General features: G+C 49.2%; 6 protein-coding genes across 6 annotated transcripts; 2 read left to right on the top strand and 4 right to left on the bottom strand.

Annotated features, from left to right (window-relative positions):
• Positions 1-2,357: 2,357 nt before the first annotated feature.
• Positions 2,358-4,153, top strand: ANOM_008169 (cytochrome P450; the record flags this gene model as incomplete). Its single annotated transcript, XM_015553425.1, has 3 exons — positions 2,358-3,518; positions 3,575-3,888; positions 3,952-4,153. The coding sequence occupies 3 exons, from the start codon at positions 2,358-2,360 to the stop codon at positions 4,151-4,153; spliced, it is 1,677 nt and encodes a 558-aa protein (XP_015405277.1).
• A 1,021-nt stretch (positions 4,154-5,174) lies between these two features.
• On the bottom strand, positions 5,175-7,832 carry trm5 (tRNA (guanine) methyltransferase; the record flags this gene model as incomplete). The annotated part of the gene is made up of 8 exons (XM_015553424.1): positions 5,175-5,302; positions 5,448-5,575; positions 5,653-5,903; positions 6,233-6,604; positions 6,673-7,181; positions 7,236-7,313; positions 7,373-7,474; positions 7,538-7,832. 8 exons carry the CDS (start codon positions 7,830-7,832, stop codon positions 5,175-5,177), a joined length of 1,863 nt encoding a protein of 620 aa, XP_015405276.1.
• A 516-nt stretch (positions 7,833-8,348) lies between these two features.
• On the bottom strand, positions 8,349-9,430 carry ANOM_008167 (uncharacterized protein; the record flags this gene model as incomplete). Its single annotated transcript, XM_015553423.1, has 2 exons — positions 8,349-9,193; positions 9,352-9,430. 2 exons carry the CDS (start codon positions 9,428-9,430, stop codon positions 8,349-8,351), a joined length of 924 nt encoding a protein of 307 aa, XP_015405281.1.
• Positions 9,431-9,670: 240 nt separating this feature from the next.
• Positions 9,671-13,132, bottom strand: ANOM_008166 (PX domain-containing protein). Its single transcript, XM_015553422.1, has 7 exons — positions 12,871-13,132; positions 12,568-12,797; positions 12,201-12,509; positions 11,505-12,144; positions 11,348-11,444; positions 10,157-11,291; positions 9,671-10,098 (listed from the first exon to the last, which is right to left on the bottom strand). The coding sequence occupies exons 1-7, from the start codon at positions 12,974-12,976 to the stop codon at positions 9,874-9,876; spliced, it is 2,742 nt and encodes a 913-aa protein (XP_015405280.1). The 5' UTR covers positions 12,977-13,132; the 3' UTR covers positions 9,671-9,873.
• Positions 13,133-15,072: 1,940 nt separating this feature from the next.
• Positions 15,073-17,947, top strand: dapB (dipeptidyl aminopeptidase dapB; the record flags this gene model as incomplete). Its single annotated transcript, XM_015553421.1, has 4 exons — positions 15,073-15,364; positions 15,424-17,439; positions 17,502-17,771; positions 17,829-17,947. The coding sequence occupies 4 exons, from the start codon at positions 15,073-15,075 to the stop codon at positions 17,945-17,947; spliced, it is 2,697 nt and encodes an 898-aa protein (XP_015405279.1).
• Positions 17,948-18,471: 524 nt separating this feature from the next.
• Positions 18,472-27,275, bottom strand: gtb3 (glycosyltransferase family 4 protein; the record flags this gene model as incomplete). Its single annotated transcript, XM_015553420.1, has 3 exons — positions 18,472-26,970; positions 27,037-27,126; positions 27,180-27,275. Coding segments are annotated over 3 exons (8,673 nt in total), but the record flags the coding sequence as incomplete, so codon positions are not given.
• Between the last annotated feature and the right edge of the window lie 415 nt (positions 27,276-27,690).

The raw sequence follows: 27,690 nt of genomic DNA, 5'->3' as shown, positions 1-27,690 counted from the left end.
AAAGGTATCCGATCCACTAATGATTCCAAACTGGATTCCTGAATCTGAGAGAACAACGAAAAGAGAGAGAGGGTGAAGAAAATCGAGAAGTAGACGAAGGGGGAGATGCAGGGAGTAAGTAAAGAGGGTTCGTCCGAGAGGGTGACGGAAGGCGAAATCTGATCAAGTAATAGAATCGTATACCCAGATGAAGTCCATCTGCCGTGCTTCGGTGGTAGTCATCAGGATCAATAAGAGAAATCATGAAAGATGGTTTGGATCAGCGACACCCATTCCGGAACTCTCCATACGAAGGATTTCCCACACGTAACAGAATACACGGTTGTTGGACGTCATGTTCGCCCGTCGCTCTGGTTCCTGCTTGATGGTGAAATGAACTTCATTGGCACTGACGACCAGAGATAAGCCTGGCCCAGCTGATTGGGTCGCGATCATGCTTCTTGCCGACCTCGTCTTTTCATATTACGTACTGAAAAGCCCCGGGGTGGATCGGGGCGCCCAAAAAGAAAAGCGTTGAAGGTCTGAATTTTGAATTTGGAATCGCAGGATGGCCTTTCCCTCGGTAAATGTTATCTAATGGTTATCCGACCCAGTCATACTTGCAGATATTAATGTCGACCAACGACGACCATGGTGAACAAGGAATCTTTGCTGCAGCAGAGCCATCGTTCCCAATCCCTGGGGCTTTAACCCGATTCGAATTAAAATGAATATCCGGACCGTCATGACTCAGCTGAATCCACCAATCATTGCCACCCGATAACGCCACAGCTCACCAATCACAGCCGCTGTATTCAGAGAGAATCGGCTTAGTGCGAAACCGGCAACGGGGATCGGCCCTGCAGCTCTGCGGCTTTTCCCCACACCTTTTCTTAAGCCCCATGTGGGTTTGCCGCTTGCTGCACGGGGAGGAAGGGGAAGTAATCCATCCTTTGAATGGAGGTTGCCTCTCGTCAGCAAATCTGTGTCCGTCCATTGGTGGATGGCTATTGGGCACCATTGCGGCGGCGAACAGTCATTCCTGGCACGGAGAAATGGTAATAACTCCGTCGCCAAATCCTGAGACGGAGCTAGTGACCTTCTCGACGCTATTAATAATCGCGAGGTGAAGACTCGAAGTCGATAGATCGGAACTTTCTTTTTCAATTTTCTTGACTTTTTTTTTCGATGTTCTTTTTTTTTTTTGCTTCCTCTCAAGATAAAAATATCTGCAAAAATTACAATATGATTTTTATATACTAGAGTCCGGGGAGTTGTCGCATGATGAAATCAATGATTCATCAAGATGGGGTCACGAGTCAGATGGGTGACCATTGGCTGACTCGGTACAATCAAACGCGAGGAGGTACTACTACTAGTACACCTTATCGCTTCCATTTAAGCACCCTAGCAGCTAGCTACATGTAGATATAGTTACTCCGGGCTTTCTCGAACCGGGATAGCAATATGCACTAGCCTACATCGAGGATAGCCCCGGAATATCGATATCCCATCGTCATTCCTTATACGTGACGTTACTTGAATATTACCTGGCTCATGTCCCGCAGCGGTACAGGCGACCAGTTGATGGTAGTTTAGTACCTACGACGTACTAGTAGTATTTTGCCTGCTTGCCACTCCTTCGTTAACCATCATACAGCTTTCATTGTTGGTGTACATGACAAAGGTTCGATATGCTGAACGATGCCCTCCTGGTGGTTATTGATTCATCCGTATCTCGCCGGCCATGGCCTTCTGTGCCTACGCTTGTCGCCTTCAGGTCTCTCTCGGTCAAAGTGAATATGAATAAGAAGTGAAGGGGGATCTTATCCTCTTGTGCCATATATGAAGATATGACTTCATCAACTCGTTTTTCTACTGGGCTACATACTTTTGGACATCCTCCTGGTCCCAGAGATGGGTCGAATCCTTTACTTAGCGGCGGCGTTTCTTGGAGCAGCACAAAGCTCCCTGGGTGAAGCAAGGGGGAATTTGTACCATGCACCTTAATCCAAAGAAGTTGATATCGACGTCGGCTATATAGACGAGGCTGACACGCCCGCAGTGGAAGAGTATCTATTGGACTTGGGGCAGTGGGAAGATGGTGTGGGCCGAGCCTAACGGTCCATTTCTGGAACAGTTAGAGGTCAAAACACATCTTCCTCACCCAATACTATACTTCGGGTTTCTTTTCCGCTCGTTTAGATGCGCCACGAACGGTATAAATTCATGAAGGTCATGGAGGATTTCCGGAGGGGGAACGGCCCTGGCTCTTGGAAAGTGTTGTTGACCGCCAAATAAGATGGCATTTCCTGGTTGCCTCTTACCTACCGGGGCTGCGTTGGATTTTTATACTTCCTGTTCGCTACTCGACTGACATGGTGTGGTGGCATGTAATCGTCTCCTTCAGTGTCGCAGGTGCGGCCTACCTGCTTTGGCTGGCTCTACAGCGGCTATGGCTTTCACCCATTGCTCACTTCCCGGGACCCAAACTGGCCGCCCTTACAATGTGGTATGAATTCTACTACGATTCATTCCTAGAAGGTCAATACACTTTTCGGATCGCCGAGATGCATCGCAAATATGGCCCGATCGTGCGAATCAGCCCGTACGAGCTACACATCGACGATGCTGAATATTATGAAGCGCTGTACTCTCGAGATGCCCCGCGAGATAAGTCTTTACATCTGACTGGGATGTTTGGAGCACCAGCTTCCGCATTTGGTACAGTCGACTACCGGCGCCATCGGATACGGCGTCAACCGATGAATCCTTTCTTCTCCCAACAGCGAATCCGACAACTCGAGCCAATGCTCCGGGGCATGGTTGACAAACTGTGCGGTGGATTGCGCGCCTGGAAGGATAGACAGGCTCCACTACATATGTATCATCCGTTTAATGCTTTTACTACAGACGTAGTCGTGGAATATACCATGGGAGACTCCTTTCACTATCTTGATGACCCTGACTTCAGCCCGCAATGGTCCAAAACAATGCAGGCCATTGTGCATGCCGGCATCCAATTCAAGCAATTCCGCTGGTTCATTAGTCTCTTTGAGCTACTCCCACAATGGCTCGTCATGAGCATTAATCCTGACATCGGGCCAGTCATCGACCAGAAAAATGAAAGTATGCGCCTGGCTAACCTGGTCATTGATAGCCAACGGTCGGACAGCATTTCCACTGGTAACAGAACAACCGTGCCCAAAGGCACCTTATTTCATGCTCTTCTAGAAAGTACGCTCCCCCCTGAAGAAAAGACAGCTGATCGCTTAAGCCAAGAGGTTTTCACTGTCATTGCGGCTGGCGGAGAAACAACTGCCAGGAATTTAGCCACAATCACTTTCTACCTCCTAAATAACCCCGAAAAGCTTGAGAAACTACGCGAGGAGCTGAATCGGCTGGATCCCGATGGGACGGCGTCCTTGGTGGAATATGAGGCAATGCCCTACCTGGTAGGATCCTCATTCCAAGCCGCACTCTTTGACAGGATTCGGTCGCTAATCATACCAAACTTCCGTTATGTTGGAGGGTCTAAGGTATGAGAAATTCTCCAATCAGGTCGCTTTATCTGGATACTCATCTCGACACGCAGAATCACCAACGCTGTTGCAACGCGACTTCAACGCAGCTCACCAGATCAGCCTATGAGGTACAAAGACTGGATCATTCCTCCTGGGGTAAGCATATCTTATTCTCCTACGATGTATTGTTGGAGACTACCCCCGCTTACCATCGATCCCAGGTGCCGGTTGGCATGACGAGTTTGTTCGTACATCATAACGAAGACATCTTTCCCGATTCGCACAGTTTTATCCCAGAACGATGGATGGATCCAATGCAAAGGAAACACCTCGAAAAGTACATGGTCGCCTTCAGCAAAGGGTCAAGGCAGTGCATCGGCATCCCGTATGTGCTATTTATTCCCTTGGACATCCCTCTAATACAGTGCACTAACATCCCGTGCAATAGTCTCGCAAAGGCTGAAATACTTCTGGTAGTCGCCAGAATTTTCAGAGAATTCGATCTGGAGCTGTACAAAACCACAATAGATGATGTCCACATTGTGCGTGATATGTTCAATGGCCATCCGAGAAAAGAAAGCCAAGGCGTCCGCGTCATGGTGAAAGAGTGGAATGGAGCCCTGGGATCTGATATCTCTCGAGAACAATAATCACTTCCAAGAAGTGCTCGACGCTGTGCAAATCGGGGCTCAGGTGGGGAATATCTCGCCGGCGATATATATAGTATGAAGGATGAATGAGCTGTGGGACTTGTCGTCATACTTCGATGAGATACTCATTTGGGGAGAGTTCAGCGAGGGATATGTGACATGATAAAGCTCCCGCTTTGAAGAGACCAGGCTGGGTTATACTCTCATCCTGTCATCATGTAGATATTGATAATTGATGAGCTTCCGTACCAATGGACGACGATGTATATACTTCGTAGTACTACTATGAAGGTGTATTTACGATACGAATGAATACAGCCCGCTGCAGTCTCGATACAGCATCGTACAATCTCCATGGACAAGGATATTCGGAACCCCCTCCCAAAAGTAGACTAGCGTTGATATGGCCCAAATAGGGTTCGGGAAATGCATCACAGCGTACGGAGTATGCCGTGGGCGGTGACACCAGGTTCGAGTCGGACTGTAGGTATTGCCTGTCATTTGCAGGAGCCAAGATTTCATTACTTAATATTTATGGGGGACAATGAGGCCTCGGAATCGCATGCGTACACCTGCACCGCAAACTTTCAGATGCCCTCTGGTCGAACCAATGAGTGTCTCGACGGGAGTTTATCATTATCAAATCTCTTCTCTCCCGAGGCTAGCTAGCTTGCTTTTCTAGCTCTGGACAACTGGTTATGACTCTTCAGGAATGCATGCGATGTCACCTCACTATCTCTCCCCCAACGCGACGCAACCCCCGGCTTCTTATCAGGCCGTCAGCGTTGCTTTCCTTATCCCCGACCCCCAACACTTCTTATAGATGTCTATTATATCATCTGCCTCATGTGGTAATCGTGCAGTTTTTACATCACATGCTTTCCGGGTCAACTTCAACTCCAAAACTCCATGCTACAGACCAACAAAAAGCCAGCCAAAAAAAATGGGGATAAAAAAAAAAAAAAAAAAAAGATGCGAAAGGAGAGGAAGTATGGTCCGATAAGAAACGGCGATAACAAATTTACTCCGTGAAATTCCGCAGCTTGGTCAGCTCGTCCAAGAGCTCTTGCAGATCGCCATCGGAGATTTTGTGTTGAAGACTGGGGATGAGGGACTTGGCTTCCTCGGCATTATCGCAGCACAAACTCCCTGTCTCCTGGTTAGACTATAACGGGGTACATGCAGATTAACGGCAGAAAGCGGCTCGGCTGAAAGGACCTCAAAAAATAGAAGGCCAGAAGCCACAGGCTAAGCAGGGGAAAAGAAAAAAAGCAAAAGACAAAAAGTGACTAACCCAGTTGTGACCGCTCGAACATCTCCAACTCCGTATGCGAATTGAGCAGTCGCTCGACGGCCTTGATGTTTTCCTCGTCCTTGAATCGAGCAAATACTTCCAGATAGTCCAGGGTCTTGGTAAGGTTCCTAAGTTGTAAGACGCTTGTGAGCATGATGGTATTCCTCTGTATTGTGTTGACAACCGGTCGACTTCCGGCACTCACTCCGGCTCCTCGTATTTCTTTCCACCCCTGCGCTTGTTCTCCAGCACTTTGTTGATGACGAGTCTTGCTTCGGAAAGCGACAAAGTATGGGTATTCTGGTCCGCGCCTAGTCTGAGAGTCGAGGCGGCTTCGAGCTCGCCTTGGGGCAAGGCGCGCTTGCGATGTGTTGGGGGTGGCAATTGGACGCTCATTTTGGTACCGTATGTGATATCTCGTGGTGCACTGATACAATGGGCCTTCCTTTTCGATGACTGTCGAGTTGAATGTTATAAGTGTCCAGACGCTGGAAGCTGTTGAGGCAGGGTGTTGACTCTGATGCGGGACTGGGAGAACTCTTGCGGGCGGAGTTTTGTATGGGCAGTAAAAGGCGGTATATAAGTCACCGCCTTTGGATAGAGATAAGACCTACATCAACATGGGTGAAGGAAAGTTCACGTTGTATTCGTACTTATATTGTAAAATATTGAGCGGAAAGGGTATCAACGTCAGATTGGCTATTTCTTGATCTATCCATAATCTATTCACGGCCCGAACGCCTCCTGCAATGCGATGACTTTATATGCAACTTTCGGCATTATACTTGTCGGAAAGCGACCTCCTTAGGTAGACGGAAACTAGCGCAGAACATTTGCTTGTTGGGGCTAACCAACCTGACATTGTGAATGGCCAGCTCCAGCTCTGCGTTTCCACTTCCCCCGACTCGATCCTCCGGCGTGATGGTGTAGCCAATTCGTTCCGAGATGCGCTGGCAAATGTCCTTGTGGTCGTCCACTTCATCTTCCGAATGACCGGAGAAACAATACACATGTACCATTGGAAGAGGTGTAGATGTATGCGGCACAAATAAGGATTCCTTGCCAGCATAGACACCAGGAAATGCATCAAGAAACTCGAGAGCATTCGCCGGAAGGTTCATCACGTAGTGACCAAAGACAGTGGGTCGGTGATAGACCTCTGCTGGGGGGCAGGGGCCTGCTCTTCTTTTTGGGCGCTCCTTCTTTGTTTCTTTTGGATAGTTACAGTCACTGGCTCCGTTTGCAAGAGCTCATTAGCAGACCAGCGGATAAACGCTCTTCCGTCCTTGTTAAACGGTGTCACAAATTGGTTGACCTTGTTCCTGCGAATAGCATCCTGCATGACCTCATATCCATGCGGGTTAAGGTCATTGGCCCAAACGAAAATCTTCTTTTTGCCCGCTGGGACAGCGAACGGGCCAACACCGGCCATCACATCGCAAACCATCTCGCCCGGGCGGAATTTGTTCACGAGTCGACGGTGCTCGGTCTCCAAACGGCTGTTCCAGTACACACGAGAGTAGTCAAATCGGAATTCACAGCCCTGCTCATGTTGGATAACGTTCATATCCTCGTCGCCGGCCAAGAACTCGAAGGGAAATGTGCGGAATTCGCTGTGGGCGCCCACATCTTCGGTCTTTCTAATCACTGTCCGGATTGTGGGGTTCTTGTCTTTCAACACCTGGGCAATAAGGTACTTATAGGGGGTATATTGTTCGCGGAGATTCAAATGAGCTAAGTCTTGTCAGATCAGGGGAAACAAGTGCAGACTGGAGAGAGCGGACTTACAGACATGGCCCACCTGGGTGAACCCTTGAGGAAGCTCCTCAAGCATGTCTTCCGGCAGAATTGCGTTCATGATATCGGCTAGACCATAGCGGATTAGCTCCAGTCCCATTCCAAAATACATTCAATGTGGTACCTACCATAAGGCCAGTAATCGTAGTCCAATTCGAAATCATACCGTCCAATTCCAACAGCACCATTCTCTACAAGCTCATTGATCGTTGGCGACCATGTTGTAGCATCTACCACACATCAGCACCAACCCTCACACAGGCTCCCTAAAAGGCACAGCCAGCAAGACTAACCATCATATTTAATACCCTCCTTCAGCAACAAGCATTTCTTCACTTCATCCTTAACCTTCACGTCCTGGACCGAACTAATTCTCGGAACGGCCAGCAAATCCCGACTCTTTTGTAGCTGGCCGCGCACCTTCGAGATATCGGAGGACTTGAAAACCGTCGCGGCAGATAGGGGCACCGTCTTCTTGAAGAATGAGCGATCCAGAACCCGCATTGCACGGTTCACTGGGGGTCGGAACATGGTGGGGAGGTCGCTGTTAGGCGTTTTGGAGGCGTTAGGGGCTGTCGTGGATTCCATGGACGAAGATTGTCTGATAGTCGAGAGCTATGAAATTATTGAAAGACTCCTTAGGCTACCGGGCGACAGGGCATCGTTTGCTTGGATTGTGGACTTTATTTCGTAGAAATGTGTTTTTCTGATCCGCTAATTTTGGGCTGTGATTTTGGGAGTTTGCGATTTATCACCACGTGACATTGATAGATCTTGATAAGATCTACAATCTATATAGTTCAACGCTACATAGGCTCCAGTGTGTTCGGGGGTTCACTGACATTTGCCTCGAGGGTTTGATGCCAAAAACAAAAAAAGAAAAGCCAGCATTAGCATCAGGAGCCTATCGCTGTTTTCATATGATCTAAGATGCGTGAACCGAGCGCATATATCCGCCCTGGACAACAAAAATAAATGCTAGCAACAATCGCTCTAAGCCAAACAGTAGAATTTACTTACAAACCCGAAAGAAGATGTAAACAAAAAGTGCCTAAAAGCAGGCTGGGGTATCTTACCATGCCGTCCACAATTCCAAAATAAGCACTACTGCCTCCCTGAACCATTAGCCATGCTCTTACTCAATTCCCTTTGCGACTCTAGCACCACAATCCTTTCATTGAGCTTCATAATCTCCTCGTCTTTCTTCTTGATTGCAAATCGCGAGATGTCTCGTCCTCGAATTATGCCTCTGGTTTTCAGGTCATATCTGTTTAACAACTCGGTGAGCTCTTCCTGAGCTTTCCTGGGCACGACCACGTTATGGCTCTCCAGAATCCTCAAGGCCTGAAGTGATAACTCTGACGTATCTGCCGCAGAATCAGCAGATAGCGCATTCTTATATTTGCTCGGCGTAGGAGTCACCGAGATTTCAGCTGATGCCGGAGGAAGTCGACACGCAGTCGACCGGGGAGAAAACACTGACGTAGGCGTGAGAGACGGTGCGCTCTCCATATCAGACAGCTTCCGTTTACTGGGTGAGGTAAAAGAATCCGTCCGGGGCGTCTTTCGTGGGAGGAAATCCGAGCCACCAGCAGCTTGCCCAAAGTCCGGCTGGCGAGGCTTATGCTGCACCGTAGCGGCTTCGTCCGCAATGGTATCATCCCATTCGAACCCATCGGAGTCCTCTGTCATCATGCGCGCCTTAGCGCTTTTGGAGGGGGTCTGGAAATTCCTCGACTCGGACCCAGGGGCATGTCGCAGTGGACGATCGGTCTGTGGAGTGAGAAGGCCTGTTCCTTCATGTCGGGAAGCTTTGGTGGGTGTCTGGGGCATATTCTGCGGCTCTGTTCTTGAGTTTGATAGAATGGCGAGTTTTTCGCGGGCTTCGGCGTCAGTTGCCCAGAGGAAGAAGTTGCAGCGCTGCTGCTGGGGTCGTTGACAGGTGTAGACTAGTGTTTGTTAGTGCTACGATTCGGGTTCGGTGCTACCTAGAGCAGACGGGCAAGAGGCTAGGAGCATTTACACCATCTTCCATGATTTATGCCATGGTTCTTAGTCTGTAATTTGACCGCCGGGGGGCGTTCTTTGCAGTTGCAGCACCACACACCATCGCGGAACAGACCTCGCAAGGGGACGGAGGTGCGAGGCGATGCAGCTCCGTTATTATTCTTCTGGGGGGATATCATGGTTTGGGCGAAGCAGTGATGGTACTGTAAGCAGTTGAAGGTAGAAAGATAAGGAGAAATGATAAGATGCGCCGCTATGTATGCTTATGTCGCTATGGAAACCGACTTCGGCCGGTGACGATGCAGGTGGATCGGAGGGGTTTAGTGCCCGCTGTCAACCACGGCTCCCAGCCCCTAAGTGCAGTAGTTTGTTCTACGTCTTGTTCCAACATCCACATAAGCATGTCAATCACTGGAAAGAATGAAACCGATATGAAACATTAAAAGGTCTTCTCTATTATGCTATGAGGTGATGCAGAATTAAAACAACAGCAATACAACCAAGTGCCACGCAGCCGAGAAATGCTCATCTTTGTCTACAACAGCTGGGAAATCAACAAAACCCATGATGACAAAGTTGCCGAAAAGAATATCTAGGGTATCACGGCAAAGCAGTAGCCAGCCTATTCTGCAAGGACCATCCGTAACATTACTCCAAACGATTCGGCTAATTTGAGAATCTCTTGGACTTCAGGCTTAACAGGTTCGCCAGCCGTGCGACGGAGTTGATCCTGTTGCTTGACCCGTCGTCGTCGTTCAGCAGAAATGGGGTCAAGGTCATCTTCCTCGTCGAGCTCGTCGTTAGGATCAGACTCTGCGTCCGAGATGGCAAGGTCTTCCAGGTCGCCCTAGCGGAGGGTTAGCATCTCACTTCACCATTCAATTACTACTTGAATTTTGACATACCTCGTCTAAGCCGAAGTCACTTCCCTTAAATGTCGGGAAGGGGTCATTCCCGGTTCCTTCCGCCGCCATCTTCTGCCTGGTCTTATTCAGATGCCACCGCTTGCGGTCTTCATGCCATTTGATAAGTGCATTGATCTCGTCGAGAGCCTTATCTTTATCGATTTGTCCAACATCCTTAGCTCCGTGAAGCAAGGCGTTCATGTCAAGCTTGCCACCAACAGGCCCGTGGCGTAGGAAATCAAGAATATCTTCAATCCATCCCATCAGAGAGCCAAATAGTCCATTGTCATGAAGGTGTACCTCGTGAACGAACTTATAGAAGCTCGCTTGATGACGTTCGCAAAGGTCGATGAAGGACTGGACCGTTTGGTTTGGATCTGCAGATACATCTTGTCGCTGACATTTCTCAACCACCTGTATGGCGTCGTCGGCAAATTGAGCGAAATCAGTGATACTATTGTAAACATTTGCCGACTTGTAAACGCGCACTAGCGGCTCGTAGAATATTGTGAATAAGTCGCGGAAGAGTTGGAGGGTAACTGGTTCTTCAACGATGCTGAGCATCATGGCCTTGTCACGCTGCCGTGTGTAGAGTTTAAGTAGCTGCTTCATGTTTGCAAACCACTGTGCACCTTCACGCATTTCTGTATCGACACTCTCCACCGCCTGGTTCCAGGCGACATAGGCATTAAATACATTACCATATTGCTCCGGTGTGAGTTCGGGAGAGAAGCGGTCAGACCGAAGAATTGCCACGAGAATGTCGATATCCTCATCCTCAGCCTCGGCACGGATCTCATTCTTGGTTTCCTCATCTGAGTCTGTGAACGCCTTCAATTTCTGACAGAGAGAAGCATCATCAACCTTGGAAGCAAGTGAGTCAATGGCTTTTTGGAATTGTTTGATGCCATCGTTCAGAGTCATGGAAAAGATCCGCTGCAGAAGAGACCGTGAGCCAAATGGCTGAGCAAGGAAAAGATCCAAAACGCCAGACATAACGGCTGCAGGATTCGCAATTCGGATAACATTCTTCATCAATGTGTATGGGACAAGAGAGTGTATCCTCTTGAACTGTGCGAATAGTTCAGGCGAGTTGTCCTCGGCCAAGAACAAATGGTACAGCGTTGCGGCAACCCTAGACTTTGTAAGCAACCGTAACAATAAGGAGCATAGTGAGGAAAGAATACGTACTCGATCCGAAGCCATTCTGCAAACTTCTGATATTGAGGACTGAGATCCTCTACCGTCGGCTTTTCTCTAATTTCCGCAAACAGCTTCGTCAGGCCATCTACAAAGGGATCATTACCGTCAGCATGAGAGTATGAAGAAGTAGAGGGTTTGCACTTACTGCTCTCTACAATATCTCGACGGAAGTTTTCCATGTACACATCAAGCTCTGCTGCGCGCTGTCTAGCGATCTCATAGAACTTCTTCTGCTCTTCTATCCTGATAGCATCTGCCTCCTTCCTTCGTTGCATGTCAATTAGTTCTTCCTCATTCAGAGTAATAGGTTCTGCAGTTAGAAACTCCTCTAAAGCCTTTGACTCTGCCGCCCGCTTATTCTGCAGTAAAGTGCGAAGGAACGCTCGAAGCGAAACCCGTTGTTCCTCTCTATAGAGTACAGTCTCTCGAGGGGTCTCCGCTGAAGGTCTCGGTGACTTGGGGGATATTCCCAAAGATGAGCGCATGGACGATCGCGACGCAGAGCGATGCAGAGGGTTTCCGGGAGCTAAGCTGTTTCGAGAAGTTTGTCCCTCATCCGGCGTACTTGCACTCTGGCTCGATAAAGAGGAGACCGAAGAGGCGTCATCGTCAGCTGAGGAGAAAAAGCTCGACGACGTTGAGGACTTGTTCTTGCGTGGAAGAACTGGGAGTGGCTTTCCGGGAAATTCGGTGCGCAGCCTCCTGTGGAGCTTCGCAAAGTCACCGTACCGTCGGGCCACAAAGACGTCCGACTTTCCTTCCCGACGAACACGAAGAATGAATTCCTAACGCCCGCATTAGCGATAAATCCCTCAGTTTTCAGGGTGGACTATCCGCTCACAGCATGCTGATGATACCGCACAGTTCGCCTGACGGAAGTAATTCTCACGGCAGCCACATTGACATCCCAGCCGTGTATGGCATTCCCTTCCGGCATATTAACCAACAGACCCTTGTCGTTGGCACCGCGCTCTACGACCTCGATTTCCGAGAATTGGATCCTTTCTTCGTACCCTGATGCCGTTGGGATACCTGATACCATCATGAGCTCCACGAGTTTCTCACACTTCCTTGCCAATTTTCTGCGCTTTGTCTCCTCTAGGCGGTCTTCGGACGACGAAACATGCTTCTTTGCGAAGGATTCTAGGAACTATGTATGCCGTCAGTGTCCTTCATCCTTGGGCCCTCGTACATGGATCCACACTCACCACTTGCAATTTATCCTGCCAAAACTCCTTCTCGCGGGCCTTGTCGAGAAAGGGGAAATTGCGCACATGATGAACAAATATATATCGAAGGATGGGGAGTTCTGAGTCAACCGGGGCGACTTCTCCGTACTCTGATCTGAATGGGGCACCGAAACGTTGGAGGGCCGTCGGGGAGTTCAGCTCGGCGATTTCGCTTTGCACTTGGCGGGCGATGAGCTCGCGCTTAAGGTCTGTGCATCAGTAATTCATTTGATTAGCTAATTGGCAAATTTGGAAATCTATCAAGAGTGGGAATTAACCGACAATGTTCTTGTTTGCCCGTGAGAATCTGTCCAGGTAGGGCGGACTCTGACTGTGGTCCGACCGAGCTGAGTTCGGCGGGACTCTGTAGAGGATTCTCCGCATGCATGATGAATGTGATTGTTCGAAGAGTGTAAGCCCCAGATTAGAAGACCATCAGCCTTATAGGGTTTTCTATTTAAGAGAATGGGGCCCAAAGGTAAAAAAGCAACGGTGGTTCCTGGCCGAGAACAAAATCCGTCTGCCTAACAGGGTGTGAGTCTGAGGCAGGACAATGACGTTTTTCGGGCCAATGCCGAGATTGTCAGCCAGTCTTGGACGTTCTTGGTATTTCCAGGTTCTTTGAAATCCCCCTCGCTCGCACGGATCCGTCTAGGGCCGTATATACAATGCGATGGATGAGGGGAAAAGGACAAGAAAAAAAATAAAATCAAGGTTGGGGGGTTAGGATGGAAGTTAACGTGGGAAGAGCCAGAGAGGGGCGAAAGAAGGAGAGATAAAGTTGTAGTGTACTGGAGTTAAGTTATTTTAGCTTTGCGCGGAGGCACCACCATTTCGTCCTCCTCCCTCGCCAGTTGCCCATCTTGCCCCCTATTCTTGCTCTCGTTCACCAATAATAACAATGCTCCTGACGCGTCGTCTCCTACTGGACTCGGGGAGTGGCTCAGCCCTGTAGCCCCGCCTCGAGAGCGGATCTGCAAACAATCGACAATAGACATGCTACTATTCTTGATGCGCGGAATCTTGGGCGAGAACTCGGTCCGTCCTACTTTCCCCAATCCAGATGGAAAATAGGCAACTAAAACGGTTACATTCGCTCAACATACAAACTCTTTCCTTTCCTGTACTCTGTACCATGGTTGGATAACGCGGAAATGGACCGATTGCGCCCAAAGATAAAAATGACAAATGAAATAGTGAGTCTTTGATACTCCTTTGTTTGTTCTAATACGATCTTTGCAGGAATCTTTTATTTATACTCCGGAGTACACCTTTTTGGCACTCTGTGCTTGTATTATCACTCTGAATCTTCGACCTTGGAAGTCGTCCAATGGAACCCAGGTCGCATCTGGAATTGTTGAGTTATCTCCACCTGCGTCCCCAGCGGTCGATAGTCATGGGCCTCGTCATCCTTGACCATTTGTAAGTGGAACGACCAGCACTGATACTACGACACCACCGTGGAAGTCTCTGCACGGTTATCGTCCACGGCTCTCCTATAACAGCATTATTAAGAATAGCACCATGGCCAAATCTACCTCGCTTAACTTATTCTATCAATCGAACAAGATGGTATTCCCCTTCGGGAGGTCAAGACGCCGGGTTACAAGGGAAGAGAAAGGTGTGAGAGATGAGTCCGCCATGGAGCAACCGAAGTTCGATACTCCTACTGCAGCGTAGATACAGTTACCTGGCGATAGAAGCACGATCTCATCTATAAAGCATCGGCTTTCTCCTTGATGGAGAACAAGGAGCCCGGTCTAGACTACATGACGTGGCCCTGAACTTATTAGAGGTTTGCGAGAGATGCTTGGATGTAAAGGGACAGCCGTGCGTTTTTACTGCCACTCTGCGACAGCATTCTACGATTGTGCCGATTATTCTATTAGGGGACTCGGAGGATAACAAGAACGAAAGCAAAGCTTGTATTGCCCTAGAGTTTCCACTGTGTAGCAGCGATTATTTTGGCTTAATTGAAGTTCTGGTTGGGACGTTTGTATCTTCATGTGCTTTCTTCCTCTTCCACTTCCGCTTTTTCTTCTTCTTTATAGGTTCTCGAATAATTACGTGGCTTAGCTCCAGAGGCTGGGTTACCTGTTGAAAGTGGGTATGGACGGTGATCCACTGCTAGCAGTGCGTAGTACGTACTGGTTAACTGGAAACGGGCCTCAATAGTTTGGTGCCAAGAGTCCCTCTGCCGTTCAACGCCGCGGCTCTCGTGTCCTTCTCCAACAGGCAAACTTTTGGGGCCCAGGCTGACTCTGCATCTGGGGCCAAATTGAAGGGGACACTATTGGAGACTGAAATATATGATTCAGTTACGAGAGGGCATGGATACGTCTCTTGTCGTGAACGCAAGCACCGCTTTCCTCCGACCTCGATAACCATCTGGCCTTATCTGTACGCCCGCCGACGCTCCTTGCTATCTTATCACATACCTTTTCGCTGCATGCGACTTCTCGAATTGCTCCCCCACACAAGCCAATGATTATGGGGAGATCCGACGACCTTGAAAATGCGGAGTTCTTCCCCATGACCCGCCGAAGATCCACGTCCGGCGCATCGTTCCGATCTTCCACCGATTCAGGGTTGTCCGTCGATACAGCCTACCTTGAGAACAACGAACATAACAATTTCGCGAATGGCACATCGGGAGTGACGGACGAGACAAAATATCGCGATGTGGAGGATGGGGAAGCAGATGTCGACGAGCCATTCCTTCCTACCTCGTCCAGGAAGCCTGCTCGGGAAGTCGCACGCGGCAGATATTCTGGGCGTTGGTAATACTCTGTCTGGGAGGTTGGGTGCTGGCATTAGTGCTCTTCTTGACTCAAGGCCGGACAAGTCCCCAAACAGCCTCTGAGACCCTGCAGCAAGAGGAGTCAGGTTCGGGGAGCACAAGCGCCGGAAGGCCTGTGACACTCCAACAAGTCCTGACAGGGTCGTGGAATCCTCGGTCTCACGCTATCTCATGGATTGCTGGTCCAGATGGGGAAGATGGGCTATTGGTGCAGAGGGCAGAGGTTGGTAAACAGGGCTATTTACGGGTTGACGATATTCGCAGCCAGGAAGGCGACGATGTTGACAGTCAGAGCAGTAGAATCTTAATGAATAAGGCTGTCGTACAAGCCAACGGGGAGACCCTGATGCCGACATTCACATGGCCTAGTCCAGACCTGAATAAGGTGTTACTCATGTCGAGCCATGAGAAGAACTGGAGATACTCGTTCACGGGAAAATATTGGATCTTTGACGTGGCGACCCAAACGGCTCAGCCACTAGATCCCAGCGTTCCGGACGGAAGAGTGCAACTTGCGCTGTGGTCTCCGAGTTCAGATGCTGTAGTTTTCGTGAGAGACAATAATATGTACTTGCGAAAACTGTCTTCGGAAAGTGTCGTTTCCATTACCAAGGACGGGGGCGAGGACCTTTTCTATGGTGTCCCCGATTGGGTATACGAAGAAGAAGTCATTACGGACAAAAGCGTAACGTGGTGGTCAAATGATGGGAAATACGTTGCCTTCCTTCGAACCAACGAGTCCGCTGTTCCGGAATTCCCGGTCCAATACTTCGTGTCAAGACCCTCGGGGAAACGACCTCCTCCGGGACTCGAGAACTATCCAGAGGTCAGGCAGATCAAGTACCCTAAAGCTGGGTCTCCGAACCCGGTAGTCAACTTGCTGTTCTATGATGTCGAGAAAGACGAGGTATTCCCGGTCAACGTTCCTGACGACTTCCCTGATGATGATCGTATCATCATCGAGGTGTTATGGGCTTCTGAAGGAAAGGTCATTGTCCGTGCCACAAACCGAGAAAGCGACGCGGTAAAGATCTTCCTGATTGACACGAAAGCGAGAACAGGAAAGCTGGTTAGATTCGAAGATATCGCCAATCTTGACGGTGGCTGGGTTGAACCTTCCCATTATACCAAATTCATCCCCGCAGACCCCAGTAACGGACGACCAGATGATGGTTACATCGACACAGTCATTCATGATGGATACGATCATCTAGCTTACTTCACGCCTCTTGACAATCCGAATCCTACCATGCTCACCACAGGAGAGTGGGAAGTCGTGGAAGCACCATCAGCCGTGGACTTGCGCAGGGGAATCGTTTACTTTGTTGCTACAAAGGAGTCTCCGACGCAGCGACACGTATACCGGGTCCAGCTTGACGGTTCAAATCTTCAACCCTTGACCGACACCTCTAAACCCGGCTTCTATGATGTATCCTTCTCTGATGGCGCCGGATATGCGTTGCTTAGCTACAATGGGCCGTCTGTACCATGGCAAGCCATCATCAACACCCAGGGCGACGAGATCACGTTCGAGAAAACTATCGAGGAGAACTCCAGACTGGCTTCAATGGTGGAAACATTTGCTCTTCCCACTGAAGTCTACCAAAACGTAACCATTGATGGCTTCACGCTTCAGCTCGTTGAGCGCCGCCCACCACACTTTAATCCTGCTAAGAAGTACCCCGTGGTCTTCCAGCTGTATAACGGCCCGACTTCACAGAGAGTGGACCGCAAGTTCACGATCGACTTCCAATCTTATATCGCCTCCAACCTAGGATATATTGTTGTCACCCTCGACGCCAGGGGCACAGGATACAGCGGACGGAAAGTGAGATGCGCAGTCCGGGGAAATCTAGGATATTACGAAGCGTACGATCAGATCACCACCGCGAAAATGTGGGCTAAGAAACCCTACGTGGACGAGACGCGGATGGCAATTTGGGGCTGGAGCTACGGTGGATTCATGACTCTAAAGGTCCTCGAACAAGACGCCGGTGAAACATTCCAGTATGGCATGGCCGTCGCCCCCGTCACGGACTGGCGGTTCTATGGTGAGTCTCTTTCGCTCAAATATGAATAACATGACCAGGTAACTGACACTGGAGCCCCCCAGACTCGGTCTACACAGAACGATACATGCATACACCAGAACATAACCCCTCCGGTTACGAGAACTCGAGCATCACCAACGTGTCTGCACTCTCCGAAGCCACGCGCTTCCTGCTTATACACGGCGCCTCAGACGACAATGTACATATCCAGAACACCTTAACATTCGTCGACAAGCTGGACTTGTCCAATGTACAAAACTACGACATGCACTTCTACCCCGACTCCGATCATAACATCTACTTCCACAACGCGCATTTCATGATATACGAGCGTACGTCTTTGTCCCGATTTGTCCTGCCTGCGGTGAATAAACTAACAAGAATCACAGGTCTATCTAACTGGCTCGTCAACGCATTCAACGGCGAATGGCACCAGATTGCAAATCCCGTTCCTGAGGATTCGATCTGGGATAGTGTTAAACGTTCTGTGCCAGTACTTACGCATTGATGTATCTTGGAATCCGAGAATGTTATATATATACCTGGTGATATTAATACTTACAGTTTACACAATGAACACGAGTCTTACAAGAGCCATAGATTCCTCTAAATTGCGTTCTAGAACCATAGACCAGCAAGAGACTTGAGGGACTTGAGAAAAGTTATAATTCAGTAAAAATTCACGCTAGAAAATGCAATAGTCTATCAGGTATTAATAGGGGAATAATCCAATTTAGATCCGTTAAGCCATGCAATGCTATCCAAAGCAAACCAAGATGGAAAACAATGAGTGTGGTAATGATGAAGTTTGATGCAGAGTCAAGGAAAGTATATGCAAGATGCAAGTATTTACAACGAGCACTTCATCATCTCGGGGTATATGGTTGGTATAGACAATAACAGATTAGCAGACCGGGGGGTTTAGTCCAAAATCAGTCATATGATATGCAAAAATAGAAAAGTAAAAAAGGGGGAGATTTGAAACCAAGAGAACTAGATGGGACAGCTTCTTTTTCCTTTTTCCTTTTCGTTTTAGATCATGTTGGGGGTGCTTCTGCTGCCTTCGATGTTCTTGTAGATGCTTGATTGAAGGAATTCGTCTCTCATGATGGTGCTGACGTCGGAATTGCGGTAAGGGTTCAATTCTTCGCGTCCGAGACCACGTAGCTGCTCGCGGCCAGCGGTTGACATGGATCGCCGACCACTATTCCTGGGGTTTGGCAGTGGTGATAGTCGCCCCGAAGGTGAGAGACGACCGTCAGGGGTGCCAGGGTAGCCTAGGGTCTGACGAGGAGCGAACACAGGGAGAGAGGCGTTGCTGGGGAGAGGAAGGAAGGACTCTGTATCCGTTGAGATACCGCTTATACCTGAGCGAATAGAGGACGGGCGGTGGTAGCCATTGAGCATTGGGAAATTGGAAACCTCACTGTACACCGTCGACATGCCCGATGCAGCAGATGAACGCCACGAGTGCACAGCGCTGCGAGGGATGGTGATGACTTCTTCTTCGATCGGGAGAGTCTGGCGCATGGCAGTTGCAATGTCTGTGGGCTCGGTGATGGCTCCTCCAACTCGGTTGGCCATGATCTTGGCAGATTTGCCGATCCACAACATCTGCTCGTGCTCACGGAGGTACCGGTCGCCACTGAATGATTTCTGAACGATATCGCGGGTCATCATGCCGAGTTTGCGGCGGTATTCGCTCTTCTCGTACATGCGACGGGTGATCTTGGCAACGTCCTCCGATGTTGGAGATGAAGTGAGCACAGGCGCCGGCTCAGTGTCATCAGTATACTTGCTCCATTCGCCCAAAAGGCCGAGCATGGTGATTTGCGCTTTTGCGAGGGCGTGGGCGTCATTGGGTGCGACGACGGCACTGTAACGAGAGAAGTCGTCTGGGTCGCTCAGAACACGAAGAGACGCACCAACATCGGTACAAACCACGGGGGCACCGGTCAGAGCAGCTTCACCTAGGGCCAAGGGCAGACCTTCGGACAGTGACGAGTTGAGGAAAAGCCAGGTGTTTTCGAGAACCTTCATCGGATCAGCAGTACCACGAAGAGTAACCTTGCCTCGAAGACCCTTGGAGGCGATGATTTCTTGACATTCAGTAGAGTACGTCGGCGCCTTGTCGATGGCCCCATAAATATCTAGGTGATAATCATCAAACTTCCACTGATTGATAATGATGTCGGCGGCAAGAAGAGCGATCTTGATATCCTTGGCATACCACACGTGCGACAACATGGTAACTGTCGGGCGCTGAGACTTAATCTCCTTCACAGGGGCAAACTTTTGCATGTCAGTGATACCATTGACAACGGGGTCGACCTTCCTGCGGAAAACGTTGCGATGTTCAATGGTTCCTTGGCAGGTACCAATTTCAACCTCCCAGCCGGGATTGAAGAAATCGGCGCAAGGAAGAATGATATCGGCATGATGCAAAGTAAGAGCTGAAGTGATCCGCATTAAACCTAAGAGAGCATTGCGAACGAATGGAGAAAGCTTGCACAGGGCGGACGACAGACAGAGGTTGGTTTCACGCCAACTAATGGCGTGATCCCAAATCTGTAAGGTGCAGTTTCTCTTCATCTTGCATACAACCCCGTAGGATGCACTAACACTGTGATGCGATGCTTGAAAGACACTGGGTATCTTCTCGGGAATTGGAATAGAGAAAATGAAGAGATACCGATACCAAAGCTCCAAGGCAGTATCAAGTGATGTCAGGGTTGGAAGTTCGGTGCGGAACCACTGAGATGATGGAACAGTATTAGGCATCTCTTGAGTAAGCCAAAGGTCTCTCCAGCTTTCTTTGACAAGATCACTGTTCCAAATCTGAGTCCAATGCCGCGAGTCCTGGAAGTATGTGTTCAAGTTGACCAAAGCCCGAGTCGCCTGGTTGATATCAGCCTTTGAAAGGTGAGTCGCACGCGCTCCCTTCACCAGAGCTGTCAGAATTGGGATGAAGTTAAGCTTGATATCCATGTCACTGGCGGATGTAACATTTTCAACTTCCGAGTCGAGTTTGTTCCTGAACAGGCCATGTGTAGGAGTGAGGAAGTCCAAGCCCCAAAGAGGGACCACTTTCAACGAAAGGACATTTTGCTCCGTCTGGTGCTTAGGAAGACCAAAGTCATTTGCTGATTCGCAAATCATGTGCCACTTGACGGTCCTTAGCGAGTTAATCATATCACGTCGACAGGCAGAGACACCGCCTCCTTCGTTCGGCCAAGTACCATTATCAGCAGCCATGACATGCATCGACTTGTCAGTGTCAGAGCCGAAGTCCTTAGATCTGGTGTGGACCACAGCATCGCCTCCGGGTCCGAAGTTGAAAAGATCGCTAATCTTCACCGCAAGAGGCGTCCAGCTGGAGATATTGTCATCCAAATCAGCGCTGGCGGTGATGGCGTCCGCGCGAAGTTCCAGATACTTCTTCGCCGCTGCAAGATCACCACGGTTACGAGCACGCCAGTAGGGAGCCAAGGTCTTGTCTCTTCGCAGGAGTCGCTCATCCATCCAACGGACCATAATTGCATCGAAGTCTACGCGGTCTTTCCAAGACTTCCATAGCAATGAACGAGCACGAGAAGTGGATACTGGGAAGCGCTTAGTTGTCAGTCCTAGGAAACGGGTAACAGCATTCGAATTGAGGCTGTCGCAGTATAAAAGAGGGTTATCGTTCGCAAAGCTAGTTTGCTTGGGTTTGGCGAGCACCCCTATGAAGTCGTGCTCGATCATCGGAGGTGTCTGCACCTTCTGTCCATTGAGTGTCGTGAAAATTGTGGGATGAAACTTGTGATCGTACAGCCAACGAGCCTCGTAGACATCAGCTCCTTGGACAAATGTCGCTTCGGTGACCTTAGAATGAGGGATCCATCGCTCAACCTTTTCCGGATGGCGAAGAGGAGGCGCGCACCAGGAAACTGTGCAAGTGATATGTGTCAACGAAAACTCAGCGCGCAACAGCTCATCACCGAAGCGAGGGTTCTTGCGGTAATGATATTTGAAGCGAATAAGGTTTCCATCCTTCATGTAGGAGCCCGCTTCGATGAGACCTTTGCGGTTGTACTGAACACTTTCCAAGTTGTTCTGTCCGCGTACGCAACGCCGACCCAAGGGGATTCTGGTCGCCCACGCCTTGGATAGGGTAAAGCTCTTCTTTGTTGGAGTGCGGTAGTCGTAGTGGTACTCGTTGAGCACTTTGCCGTCCTTGAACTCTTGACGAATGAGTAGAAGCATGTCCTTTGAATATGTACTGACATATTTAAGAAGCTTCATACCCTCTGGCTCTGTCTTGTGCTCTCCCGAGTAATAGTATACCTTGTAACCGCCGTCGGGCTCGTTGTGTCTGAAAGAAGTAAAGGTACCTTCCAAGCTCTGCACAACAAAGCGACTCTTCTTGATGCTAACGGTGATACCCTTAGTTTCGTTCCACAGCCGCTTCACGTTGGATCGGCCATGGAATAAGAAAAATGACAAACCGATATCTTGCACCATTTTGAAATACAGCCAAATCATGTTCATCAAAAACACAAGCGGTACCCGAATCAACGTGTGTCGCTCACTCATGACATGATCGAATTCCCTCTGGAATTCGGAATCCGCAAGTAAAGCAGCGATGAAGAACTTGACCCCAGAGCCAATAGAGTGATAAACATAACTCAACGGCTTCTGGATGATGGACATAGCCATAGGAAGCTTCTTCGGGATCTCTGGGATATATATTGGGATTTCCGGATCCTTGATGGCTCCTGCTTCACCGGTTCCGTAATTCGCGTAGTCAAGGATACTAACAGCAGTCGCAGCTCCCAGGTTGCAGCGAGCAACGTGCACATTCAAGTCGCTTGTGTCAAACCGACAAAGACTCGTTTCAAGCCATTGTTGGCTGCCCTCGGATAGTAGACATGGCCTACCAAGACAACGATCCAATAACATGTTCCTAATATTCTGAGGCAGCTTTTCCCAATGAGCGTCACACTCGAATCCTAGACACAGCTGCCGCAGAAGCTCCTTCTTTGCCCAGCGTACGACGAGTGGAGTATCTGGTTCCTCTCGGAGTTGTCGGGCGGTCGTTTCAGTCACTCCTGCTGTAACGAGCGATTCAGAAAGCACGGCATACTCGTGGGGCATTCGCATTATTGATTCTGCGACCGCGTGGAGTAGAGTCTCAGCAATAACCTGGCAGTTAGCACTGACATCAATCCGCTCGTCTAGTCCTCGTCCAACGCAAATTGCGATCTGCAGACGACCAGACATACTGCAGCTCAGTGCCTGAATGTTAGGGCCAAGCGAACCCAACGGCACAAGTTCAAGGGTTATTTCGCCCCTTTCCCAGGCACCCAGCGCCGTACTGATGAGCTTTTCCGATTCCGGGAAGGCCTCTTCAATCCTGGGTTCTATCTTGCGCGAAAGTAGAATAGTCTTAACTTCAACACCGGGATGGGAGCCCGGCACAAGTTTCAACCGCGCATCAGCAGGAACGACTGACATTCCTTCAAAGAATGTCTGTAACTCTTGTTGGGACCACTCAGGATCCGCCCACGAGGCGGTATATGCGTGGAATGTCTTCCCAAGCTCCACGGGTGAGTCAACTTTCTTGGGCATGCCCATCTTGGCAGTGAAAAGGGAGAGAATAGCCACTGTCCATGTGGCTGCTCCTAGACCAATCACCTGAGAATACAAGAAGTTATTACCAAGGCATACTTTGAGGGCGATACCGACAGGCAATCCGACGACCACACCGGTCATCAGTGGTATGAGGGCGTGCGGGCCGGTGAAGATCTTCGTATATTGGTACCAAAGAAGGCCGGTATAGGACAGTACATAAGCGAAAAACATAATCATCGCTTGCACTGGTGCTTGGAAAGTCCAGATCAAAGCCGTTGCAATAGCCAAGCTCCACACCAGCCACATAAGAAACTTGAAAAAGGTCTTCCAGTAGACTTTTCTCTTGAATCTCACGTCTCGCTTTTGTGAGGGACGTATCTCCTTGGCCGATCCCACAGCAACAGCTGAATGCTGGCCCACAAGATCATGGAGTTCCTGGGCCTTGGTATCGATGAGAACGGCCCCTATGAGGTAGTAGGCCAATCCAAATCCGACTGCCATTCGATTGGCATCAGAAAGGGAGGTCGAGAGACCAACGAGCTGTCCGCCACTCAATAACTCAACCCATTTGTCTAGAAGGGCTATGATAAAGTACAAGATTCCACAACCTATTTCTTTGCTCGATTGGCGCCAATGGATGAAGGCATTATGCAACCGGATTCCTTTCTGGGAGTTCCGAAGCACATCTAACCCGACCTTGGTCTGGATATTCCAGGAAGAACTGAACGGAATCGGCCGGGGCACATCAGCATAACGACAGTACCAGTCTAGGAGGAAATTTGTCGAATCCCAATCTCTGGCAAGCTCGCGGACTAGTGTATCAGTTGTGGGCTTAGAGAAGAAGCTCCGGGAGTTCTCAGCCAAGACATCCTTGTAGAGAGCATCTCTTGACAGTTTCAAGACAGCCGGGTCACTCAGGCTTCCAAAAACCTTCTCATCGTTATTACCGTATGTGGCAATATACCATTTCCGGATTTCCGTGTCGTCAGTCCTCCTGATGTTCTGATACCAAGTCACCCATTTAGAGGCTACTGATCGCAAGCCGAGAAGCAAAAATCCGATGAACACGTATAGCACAGCAAGATATATAGCTGAATCGTGGCCGCTCCAAGTAGTGATGATAGGCGAGACGAAGAGAATGGGGATGCAGCTGAAGATCACTTTGCGTCCGGACAAGAAACCGGTTCCGGGGTAGCTAAAGCTGGCGAGGGTAGCGAAGGTCGTCAGGTAGATGGTCAAGGCGACGAGGTAAAGATAGAAGATAATGCCAGCCTGTGGGCTTTTCACGCCAGAGATAACGATGAATCCAATTAAGCCGGCGGCAATTGTGAACGCAATGCCAGCAATTAATCGGATAAGGACGAACATATTTGAAGCTGCGAAGGCCATCGAAATGAGATAGTAGGGTCCTCCACACGCGATCATTGTACCGATTGCACCAGATAAGAGAAGGGAAATCATCAAAGCGATAGTGGCACTCTGTAGCTCGTCATGGGTCATAAAGGCTGAAAGGTATAGACCACGGCCGATAATTGTGAGCAGAATGATGTCAATCAACGCTGGGAATGCGAAAACACCGAGGAAAGTAAATCGCTGGTAGCCAGGCATCGGCTTGACCTTGTCATCCGGGTTAACGTCAATTTGGGCACCAGCATAAGATGTGGCCATTTCAGGGGCGCCATTAATCCAATCGGGGAGCTTCTCATCGTTGTACTCTCTTCTGAAACGATCCGAGAGCAGCTTTCCAAAGGCGCTAGGCTGAACATCAAAGTAGACCTCGCAGCGTGATCCTAAAGCAAATGATTCTGAGAAAGCAGCCGCTTGGTCTGATTGATTGTTGAACAACGGGTTACGATCGGTCACTTCATTATAAATCTCGTCGATTGCTCCTTTCCTCGCAGCGCAGAAAAGTGCCAGTGCCATGATATCAGTATAAGCATCGATGTGATCATTTTGAAGCAGCTGGCAGAAGGCCTTCGATACCAAAGCAAGGTCTTCCTCGCGGTGCTCCCTCAGGATCTGAGTAAAAGCGGCATCTGTTTGATAGAATAATGCGAGACATTTAGAGGCAGACGGATGTTGGCATCCCTGTTCTCGATACCATTTGATGCGGCTATTAACCAACACTTCGGGAGAAGCCGAGCCTTCAAGATACGAAACGGTGTTAAGCTCCTTCAGCTGAGCGAGTGAAGGTGCATCAATAAGCAGTCTGCGAATGTATGCACAAATACTGTCGGAGAGCTCGCTGTATGAGTCGGTCAAGGAGAGATGCTGAAATAGAAGCAGTCGCTCTTCGGGGCTCAGCATGTCGATGTCTTGGACAAATCGGCGAGGAAGTCCGGTATCATCGCCGAGGTCCTGGGACCATTTGGCTAAAGCAGTTTCTACCTCAAAACAAACGTGGCGGGAGTATCCTTTTGCAGACAAGAACGTATGCAGTACGGTTCCTGCTAAACCTTGGGCTTTTTTCGAAGCAAAAACTTCAAACCCATCCGATTCCATCTGGTAAACTGCCCAAAAGCGCATGTCGACACTCTTACGAAGTCCTGAGTCCAGTCCAAGGTTGACCTGCAATGAGCCGTTCGTTGCCAGAGTAGATAGTTCCTTGATGGAAGTCGCCAGTTGGTCCGAGGTTGCGTTTGTAACAGCGTAAGGATCTGAGCTGGTTGCATTGGGAAGCATATAAGATTCGTGAAATTTCTTGAGGAGTAAACCGATGCTCTGAATCTTGGAAGCAGGAACCGGATGGAGCAAGCCCAGTGATTTAAGGCGCAGTTGTGACTGAAGGACTTCGGCAAAGGCAAGTGCTGTCGCCTCAGATCCAAGCGGGAAGCAACCAAGAGAGTTGTATTCAATACCTGCCATTGATATGGAAAGTGGACTCCCCAGAGACTTCACCTGTGCTACCCACTCCGGTGGATCGCGGAGTTTTGTCGTCAGTTCGTTGTTCTCAGGTTGAGCATATTCCGACGAGGTAAGCAATTCTTCCAGGGTAGGAAAAAATGGCAACAATGTATTCCAAGCGCTCGTGTCGGATACATCGTTCTTGATATGCAAATTTGAGCGCCAGCGATCATGAGCTTTGATGATTTCGGCATCTTTCAGCCATCCAAAAGAGGGTAGAGGCTCTGAGATCTTGACGTTAAGGGCAGCGTTTGTGAGAGCCGACTTCTGGCCAATCCATGGAATCGCACTGTAAAAGTTACACCATTGAAGAGACCTTTGGACGACAGCATTCGACAATGTGGCATTGTCGTCGATTGTCTCCCACGCCATCACCACGAAATCTCTCACACAAGCTTCGGAGACGAACGCCTTGATAGTGGGCTGCATCTTCACGAGTTGAAAATAGTCGCGCTTCTGGCCTTCTGGCAGTATACTGGCATTTTGAATAACGATTCCGGAAATGGCAGGGCTCTGCATGGAGTTGCGATCCTTTAGAAAGTCTGGGGGTGCGGTCTCAAGGTAGACTGCCAGACCCAACTCATCGATCACCTCGACGAGTTTAGTGAACACCGAGGCGGGAAACTTTCCTTCCCAATTGGCCAGAACCATACCGCTGAAGTTAGCACTATCGAATGTGCCTGTAAGAAGGTTATCGATCTTTTCGATTGCTGACAATGTCGACTCAGCCTTGGAGAGGACAAGATCAAGGTCAACTCTTCCCAATAATTGCTTGCCCTCCACATCGCGAATTGCTTGGGCCGTGCCCGACTGAAAAGGATCAACAATCAACAGATCCCATTCATTCAAGAGCCGGAGCTGATCCCGATCCGGCGGGGAACTGAATGAACCAAGATAGATACCAAAAGAAGACGGCTTGCGTCTTTGAATATTTGGCACATTGAGCAACTTGTTGGAAAGAGTAACCAACCGTTGAGATACATTGGGCGGCACTTTCTCTGAGCGTGGCCTTGTCTGTGATTTGGATCAGGTGAGCGACAGATCAGATACGCATTCACAAGCAGATAAAGGAAGCTCTACCTTGATGTAGTTGCGCAGTCTCTTCGTGCCAGAGTACAGAAGCCACAAGGATCCTGTAGCAACACAAGCTATTAAGATAGCGATGAACACCTAACATAGCATTAGTCAGTGATATTTGAAATATATATGCAACCACTACTTACAAACTGCCACCAATGATCTTTCATTTTATCCCAGCCGAGGGCTGAGACGTGGAGGATTTCCGCCATCCTGATTAGATATTGCAGGTCAACCTCACAGGTCTGACCATCAAAACGAGAGACTAAGAGAGAAACGAAGGTGAAGGGATTAGAGAAGTATGCCCTTGAGGGCGTATCACGTTAAAAGAGAAACGGTCAAAGTGCTAAGTGCTCATGACAACAACGTGCCGCTTTACGGGGCCAAAAGTCGGATGAGATCACAGACCGTCGAAGGTGAGGCTGAACGAATGAGGATACAACAAAAAGGGTATTCCAAAAGCGAGTGATCAAAAAAGAAACGAAGGGAGAACACGAGGGCACAAAAAGACAAAAAGTAAAGAAGAAAGTAAAGAAGAAAGATACAGCAAGCTGGAGACTGGGTGAAAGGATGCTACCCAGCATGCATTCATTCAACAGCCACTGTACTTTCGCTTGTACCTCAAAGAAAGCGTCCTTTTCCTTTTTTTTCGTTTTT

The sequence above is a fragment of the Aspergillus nomiae genome (assembly GCF_001204775.2).
Source record: "Aspergillus nomiae NRRL 13137 chromosome Unknown contig00212, whole genome shotgun sequence".
NCBI classification, from domain to species: domain Eukaryota; kingdom Fungi; phylum Ascomycota; class Eurotiomycetes; order Eurotiales; family Aspergillaceae; genus Aspergillus; species Aspergillus nomiae.
This window is presented reverse-complemented; position numbering and strand designations above follow the sequence as displayed.

Coding starts and splice junctions, on each gene's coding strand:
- ANOM_008166 (XM_015553422.1), bottom strand. CDS start 12,976: ATGCATGCGGAGAATCCTCTACAGAGTCCCGCCGAACTCAGCTCGGTC. Junction 11,292..11,347: donor GCAGAATGGCTTCGGATCGA/GTACGTATTCTT, acceptor TACAAAGTCTAG/GGTTGCCGCAACGCTGTACC. Junction 10,099..10,156: donor GTGACTTCGGCTTAGACGAG/GTATGTCAAAAT, acceptor ACCCTCCGCTAG/GGCGACCTGGAAGACCTTGC.